This window comes from Eptatretus burgeri, chromosome 4, assembly GCF_056783735.1.
Source record: "Eptatretus burgeri isolate ZD-2024b chromosome 4, Ebu_testis_v1, whole genome shotgun sequence".
Taxonomy (NCBI): domain Eukaryota; kingdom Metazoa; phylum Chordata; class Myxini; order Myxiniformes; family Myxinidae; genus Eptatretus; species Eptatretus burgeri.
In genome coordinates, this window is record NC_140964.1 from 10,376,988 (window position 1) to 10,385,048 (window position 8,061).

Genomic DNA, 8,061 nt, shown 5'->3' on the forward strand with positions numbered 1-8,061 from the left:
TCCATGTCGTGTGGTACGTGCGCCTGATGTTCCATGTCGTGTGGTACGTACGCGTGATGTTCCATGTCGTGTGGTACGTACGCGTGATGTTCCATGTCGTGTGGTACGTACGCGTGATGTTCCATGTCGTGTGGTGCGTACGCGTGATGTTCCATGTCGTGTGGTACGTACGCGTGATATTCCATGTCGTGTGGTACGTACGTGATGTTCCATGTCGTGTGGTACGTACGCGTGATGTTCCATGTCGTGTGGTACGTACGCGTGATGTTCCATGTCGTGTGGTACGTACGCGTGATGTTCCATGTCGTGTGGTACGTACGCGTGATGTTCCATGTCGTGTGGTACGTACACGTGATGTTCCATGTCGTGTGGTACGTACACGTGATGTTCCATGTCGTGTGGTACGTGCACGTGATGTTCCATGTCGTGTGGTACGTGCACGTGATGTTCCATGTCGTGTGGTACGTACGTGTGATGTTCCATGTCGTGTGGTACTTACGTGTGATGTTCCATGTCATGTGGTACGTACGTGTGATGTTCCATGTGGTGTGGTACGTACGTGTGATGTTCCATGTCGTGTGGTACGTACGTGTGATGTTCCATGTCGTGTGGTACGTACGTGTGATGTTCCATGTCGTGTGGTACGTACGTGTGATGTTCCATGTCGTGTGGTACGTACGTGTGATGTTCCATGTCGTGTGGTACGTACACGTGATGTTCCATGTCGTGTGGTACGTACACGTGATGTTCCATGTTGTGTGGTACGTACATGTGATGTTCCATGTCGTGTGGTATGTACGTGTGATGTTCCATGTTGTGTGGTATGTACGCGTGATGTTCCATGTCGTGTGGTACGTACACGTGATGTTCCATGTCGTGTGGTGTGTACACGTGATGTTCCATGTCGTGGTACGTACACGTGATGTTCCATGTCGTGTGGTACGTACACGTGATGCTCCATGTCGTGTGGTACGTACACGTGATGTTCCATGTCGTGTGGTACGTACACGTGATGTTCCATGTCGTGTGATACGTGCACGTGATGTTCCATGTCATGTGGTACGTGCACGTGATGTTCCATGTCGTGTGGTACGTACGTGTGATGTTCCATGTCGTGTGGTACATACGTGTGATGTTCCATGTCATGTGGTACGTACGTGTGATGTTCCATGTGGTGTGGTACGTACGTGTGATGTTCCATGTGGTGTGGTACGTACGTGTGATGTTCCATGTGGTGTGGTACGTACGTGTGATGTTCCATGTCGCGTGGTACGTACGTGTGATGTTCCATGTCGCGTGGAAAGTACGTGTGATGTTCCATGTCGTGTGGTACGTACGTGTGATGTTCCATGTCGTGTGGTACGTACACGTGATGTTCCATGTTGTGTGGTACGTACGTGTGGTACGTACATGTGATGTTCCATGTCGTGTGGTACGTACACGTGATGTTCCATGTCGTGTGGTACGTCCATGTGATGTTCCATGTCGTGTGGTACGTACACGTGATGTTCCATGTCGTGTGGTACATACATGTGATGTTCCATGTCGTGTGGTACATACACGTGATGTTCCATGTCGTGTGGTACGTCCATGTGATGTTCCATGTCGTGTGGTACGTACATGTGATGTTCCATGTTGTGTGGTACGTACGTGTGATGTTCCATGTTGGAGCATGTTATCACTCAGATCGACCAAATTGTCCCGTTTGTGTTAATTGTCCCAGATCGACCAATTAGGAGGCAGTGCCCCAGTTGAATTGCAATGAGCAATGAAAGAAGTGATGTATTAAACATGTTCATGGAGAGAGACATGCATGTTAAGGGTAACAATGGTATTGTTGCACGTAATTCAAGTTGTGTGGTTTTAAAGAAATGCAGGGGGCGGGGGGTGGCTTACCCTGGGAGTGGGAACCTTCTGCCCCCTATCCCCCCCCCCTTGTGCATGTACTACACATGACGTCCTGTGTACATGTTTACACAGGATAAGACAAAGTGAATGATATGAATGGGATGCTGTGATTGTTCGGTCATGTTGTTGATTACAGGAAATCGTGTTTGCACAGTAGTGCGTGGAGATCAGGCCTACTGTACGTCGTGCTGGACACACAGCCTCTCAGGTAGAGTTTGTCCAAGCATGCAGGTATGGGCAACGTTTGAACTTTGAATGATGTCCAATCATTCCTCTTTTTTTGCTTGCACCTCCAGAGCTGAACCGAAGAAGAAGAAGATTGTGGACCCAAAACGGCAGATGGTGATAAGAGAGCGCTTAAAGAAGAAGTTGAGGAAATTGGAGAAAAGTCCTCCACAGTTGATTCCGATTAGTGATTTTATTGTGCCGACCACGTATTCAAACAAGGACAGGTGAGATTGCTACCTGCAGTTTGTGGAACGACCTGCAAGCACCTTTATAAATTAACAATCAGTGGAGTCATGGATGAAATCGACATCATGTTGTTAGAGGTATGCACACCGTCACGGGAAGCAAGAAGTTGACTTTTTGGTCGATAACCCATCGTTGAAGCAAAAGAACACCTGACGGGTGTGTTCACGAGCAACATTTGTTCTTTGTTCTCGTAAAAAGAGGAAATTGGTGGAGATGACCACTTAAAGCATGGAGTGGTGGAACAGAGTAAAACATGGAGGGTGACATCACTGATGAGTACACCTCATCGTTTTTACCTCTGCCACCGAAGTTAAAGGACGTTATGCTTTCACTTCGTTCTGTCTTTGTGTACAGGATATCTCAAACAGTTGTGGACGGATTCGGATAAATCTTGGTGGACACATTGGGTGTTCGGCAAGGACGAATCGATTTGATTTTGGTGAAGATCGGAATCCGGATCTGGATACGAGAATTATTTAATTTTCAAAGTGATTCTTCACCATGGAGAGATTGGGCCAAACACGATATAGTACTGTATAGCATGATATTTCAAATATGTATTGGGCCCGATATAGGCCCAGTCACACCTTGACGTTTTAGCCAACTTATGCTGATTTTTGAAAAATTTGTCTAAAACGCTGGCACACGTCGAATATGTTATGGGTAAGTTTTGGAAACATTGAAAGCACGCTGAAAAACACTGCCATACGTCGTAGTACGCTGGCTTTCATCGTTGTACTTTGCGGTTGTCCTCAAATTTTAGCATGCTTGAAATTTAACGACTTATGCCAGCGTATGACTCACACGTTCCGCTACGCTGGCCATAAGTTGTAGGCACGTTACGCGATCGTTGACACACGTCGACACACGTTAATCATAAGTCGAAACACGTCGCGGTAATGTTTAGCATACCCGAAACTTATTTCTAACCTATGAGTAACGTGTTGCAGGCACGTTACGCGATCTTTGACACACGTCCACACACGTTACTCATAAGTCGAAACATGTCAAGGTAATGGTTAGCGTCAGTGTTCCAGACTCCCTGGTTTTTTTTTTTTCTTTATTTTTTCTTTGGTATGACGGTGATGTTGACACTTCGATTTCTCATGCGGTTTTGATTTAAATCGTTGTGCGGCGGCCTATTAATTATATTATATTATAACCGCACTGGAAATCGAAGTGTCAACATCACCATCATACCGAAGAAAATAAATAAATAAATAAACCAGGGAGTCTGGAACACTGACGCAAACCATTACCTCGACACGTTTCGACTTATGAGTAACTTACAAGTAACTTTTGTCGTCGTGCGTACAACTTATTCCCATCGCATGCGGAACGTGTGAGGCATACGGCAAGTACGTCATAAAATGTTTAACACGTTTAAAAGTACAAGACGTACTCCACTTACTACGACGTATGATAGCGTACTTTAGCGTTCTATTCACGTATACCAAACTTACCCATACCGTATTTGACGTGCGCCAGCGTTTTAGACACATTTTTCAGAGGTCGGCATACGCTGGCAAGATCGCCAAGGTGTGACTGCGATGTTGACACTTCCATTTCTCCGGCGGTTATGATTTGAATCGTTGTGCGGCGGCCTTTTAATAGGCTACGCCACGTGATCGTCGGCGATACGTGCAGAGCGCTATGCATAAGTTAGACTATCGTTGGGCATCGGTTGTGAACGCCGACAACAGGCTAAGCATTCGTAGGTATAAGTTATCTTTATAAGACAACGAAACGTTCTGTGTCCGTTACTAATGTGTTATGCATACGACCAACTCATTATGAATACATCTGAATCTTTACAAAAAACATAAAGTTCAGCGTAAGCCAGCGTTTTACATACATTTTGATGCCATTACTGGCTAAAACGTCAAGGTGTGACTGGGCCTTATGTCCTCGTGGATCAGGCATTACGTGGTGGAGGTATGCGCTCTACTGAGCGCCCTACTAAAGATCTTGTCTTTAACTACAATCTTCCTTTATTCTCGCACTAGAACATACCACACGTCGCTTCGCTGACGTGAATACAAATAGGGGGAGAGAGAGAGAGAGAGAGAGAGAGAGAGAGAGAGAGAGAGAGAGAGAGAGAGAGAGAGAGAGAGAGAGAGAGAGAGAGAGAGAGAGAGAGAGAGAGAGAGAGAGAGAGAGAGAGAGAGAGAGAGAGAGAGAGAGAGAGAGAGAGAGAGAGAGATATATATATATATATATATATATATATATATATATATATATATATATATATATGGGGGTTGAGGGGGGAAGAGAGGAGAGAAGGGGAGTGAGGAGGGAGGAAGAGTGAAGAGGGGTGGGGAAAGGGAAGACAGTATGAGGTGAGAGGAAGGGAAGGCAGACGTGTGGTGGAGCGTTAATTACGATTCATACCGTCTCATCAAAATGATTCTGCATAGAATAACAGTGAAGATGGAAACCAAATAATGTCTGAAATCCATTTTCTACCGGTCATACTATTGTTACGAATCTACACCCGCCTAGCGTGCGAACGACCGCTTTTCACCAATAGCGGTCGTTTCGCCCACCGAACGAGCAATTCAGTCGTGACATCCGAGAACCAGTCACGGGTGTGCCGTCAACGCACACCACGGCCCAGTTCGTATTCTACCCGCGCGCGATAGGGTCAATCGCCGAATATCGATATTCCCAAGTATTCGCGCGGGTAGCCTACCGAGGGACCGTACCTTGGCGCAGGCCTGTTTGGACACGAACCGCTTAAGCGGTTCGTTCCGTTCTGGGATAACCGAGCGGGTATGATCGCCAGACCTCGCCGGACCCGATTCTATGATCGGTATTCAAAAACCAACTAGTATTCCGAAAGCAAGATAGCAGTTCAATTTGGGGAAAAAAAGACACGACGAACGGGTTAACATTCACACAAGCACATTTATTATTTTACACAGTTGCACCGAGACAGCCATGCAATCGATCAATGGGGGAAGGGGACAAGACACGAGCAAGGTAAAAACACGACAACCGACTATGGTTATTATTCACAGGCACTTAACAGTTCAACTTGTTGGGACTCGGCGCCACATCATTCACACAAAGAAACAAAGAAAAGACCACCCTCATAGACAAAGGGGTCAGGCTGGGCCCGTAGGCCTTTATGGCGTGGGACTTGGCAGACCGAACGAGTCCCACAAGACCGTGCAGGTTACCTTGCTCGCTGGGGTGACCCACGACACTCCTTCCCCACGGCAGCTAGCATAACCGCGGTCCGGCCCAAGCCTCGTCTGACGGCCCGGTGATTCGGGCCCAGCAGGCAACGCCTCAGAGGAACGAACGGGCCTTATGCTCTTTCCGAGTTGATGCTCTTTTTAAGAGCCCGTCCGTCCCTCGCGCTGCTCGGAGTGGTAACCTCTCCACGTCCCACACGAACGCGCCGTCATGCGTGGCACGGCCAGCCTGATGTGTTCCCCGCTCCGTCTCCTCGGCGAACCCGGACTTCCACTGGACTCGAGCTCCACTCCTCACACCACTCCAGATCCCGACCGCTTCTTCCTCGGATCGACTCGACTCTTTTCCAGACCCCCTCCAGACTCTACCGATGACTACGACACCCTCCAGACTGGTTGAACTGGCGCTCTGCGCGGCCTTTTATCGGACTGGTGAGACGAGATCTGATCTCCGCACTTTCACCTCTGCGCGGAAAGCAGACGTTGTGGAAATCATCGGCGCTGCACGGCGAGAGAACCCTTGCCTCCGCCTGCAGCGATGCCGTTTGATCGGATGTCGCCGCTGCTGGCGCAAAGATGGCATAGTTTCGGAGACGAAGGTGAGGCGGTTTGTGGTGCGGAGATGTTGACGGTTGCTGGCGAAGTAGTGAGGATGGCGTGGTTTGTTGAGAGGCAGGTGTGGTTGTGGTGGTGGAAAGGCGGTTGGTCTGAAGTGGTTGTTGAGAGCGATGTTGGTGGTGGAGGTGGTTGGTCCAAAATAACGATAGCAAAGAATAAAGGCCACCTGAAGATTCACAGCCCTGTCCACGCGAATAATTCCCATGAAACAACGGTGGGGAAATCTAACTGAACACAGACTTATCGGCATAACTAAGGACCTATATGGTGTTCTGCGAATTTCCACAGCCGTAACACTATAAATACCGCCCAGAGACCAACACCGCCCAGACACGTCCGGAGGTAAACACCGCCAGAGGTAAACACCGCCCAGACACGTCCAGAGGAAAACACCGCCAGACACGTCCAGAGGTAAACACCGCCCAGACACGTCCAGAGGTAAACACCGCCCAGACACGTCCAGAGGTAAACACCGCCCAGACACGTCCAGAGGTAAACACCGCCAGACACGTCCAGAGGTAAACACCGCCAGACACGTCCAGAGGTAAACACCGCCAGACACGTCCAGAGGTAAACACCGCCCAGACACGTCCAGAGGAAAACACCGCCCAGACACTTCCAGAGGAAAACACCGCCCAGACACGTCCAGAGGTAAACACCGCCCAGACACGTCCAGAGGAAAACACCGCCCTGACACGTCCAGAGGAAAACACCGCCCAGACACGTCCAGAGGAAAACACCGCCCAGACACGTCCAGAGGAAAACACCGCCCAGACACGTCCAGAGGAAAACACCGCCCAGACACGTCCAGAGGAAAACACCGCCCAGACACGTCCAGAGGTAAACACCGCCCAGACACGCCCAGAGGAAAACACCGCCCAGACACGTCCAGAGGAAAACACCGCCCAGACACGTCCAGAGGAAAACACCGCCCAGACACGTCCAGAGGAAAACACCGCCCAGACACGTCCAGAGGAAAACACCGCCCAGACACGTCCAGAGGTAAACACCGCCCAGACACGTCCAGAGGAAAACACCGCCCAGACACGTCCAGAGGAAAACACCGCCCAGACACGTCCAGAGGAAAACACCGCCCAGACACGTCCAGAGGAAAACACCGCCCAGACACGTCCAGAGGAAAACACCGCCCAGACACGTCCAGAGGAAAACACCGCCCAGACACGTCCAGAGGAAAACACCGCCCAGACACGTCCAGAGGAAAACACCGCCCAGACACGTCCAGAGGAAAACACCGCCCAGACACGTCCAGAGGAAAACACCGCCCAGACACGTCCAGAGGAAAACACCGCCCAGACACGTCCAGAGGAAAACACCGCCCAGACACGTCCAGAGGAAAACACCGCCCAGACACGTCCAGAGGAAAACACCGCCCAGACACGTCCAGAGGAAAACACCGCCCAGACACGTCCAGAGGAAAACACCGCCCAGACACGTCCAGAGGAAAACACCGCCCAGACACGTCCAGAGGAAAACACCGCCCAGACACGTCCAGAGGAAAACACCGCCCAGACACGTCCAGAGGAAAACACCGCCCAGACACGTCCAGAGGAAAACACCGCCCAGACACGTCCAGAGGAAAACACCGCCCAGACACGTCCAGAGGAAAACACCGCCCAGACACGTCCAGAGGAAAACACCGCCCAGACACGTCCAGAGGAAAACACCGCCCAGACACGTCCAGAGGAAAACACCGCCCAGACACGTCCAGAGGAAAACACCGCCCAGACACGTCCAGAGGAAAACACCGCCCAGACACGTCCAGAGGAAAACACCGCCCAGACACGTCCAGAGGAAAACACCGCCCAGACACGTCCAGAGGAAAACACCGCCCAGACAC

The 8,061-nt window shown here is 50.1% G+C and overlaps 1 protein-coding gene across 2 annotated transcripts in view; it reads left to right on the plus strand.

Moving 5' to 3' along the window:
• The window catches only part of MRPL40 (mitochondrial ribosomal protein L40), a 30,162-nt gene that overhangs the window by 5,781 nt on the left and 16,320 nt on the right, over positions 1–8,061 (plus strand). For both annotated transcript variants that reach the window (XM_085876902.1, XM_085876901.1), the window contains exons 2-3: positions 2,045–2,116; positions 2,205–2,360. In XM_085876902.1, the coding sequence (XP_085733028.1) occupies positions 2,045–2,116; positions 2,205–2,360 (228 nt within the window). The remainder of the gene's footprint in view (positions 1–2,044; positions 2,117–2,204; positions 2,361–8,061) is intronic.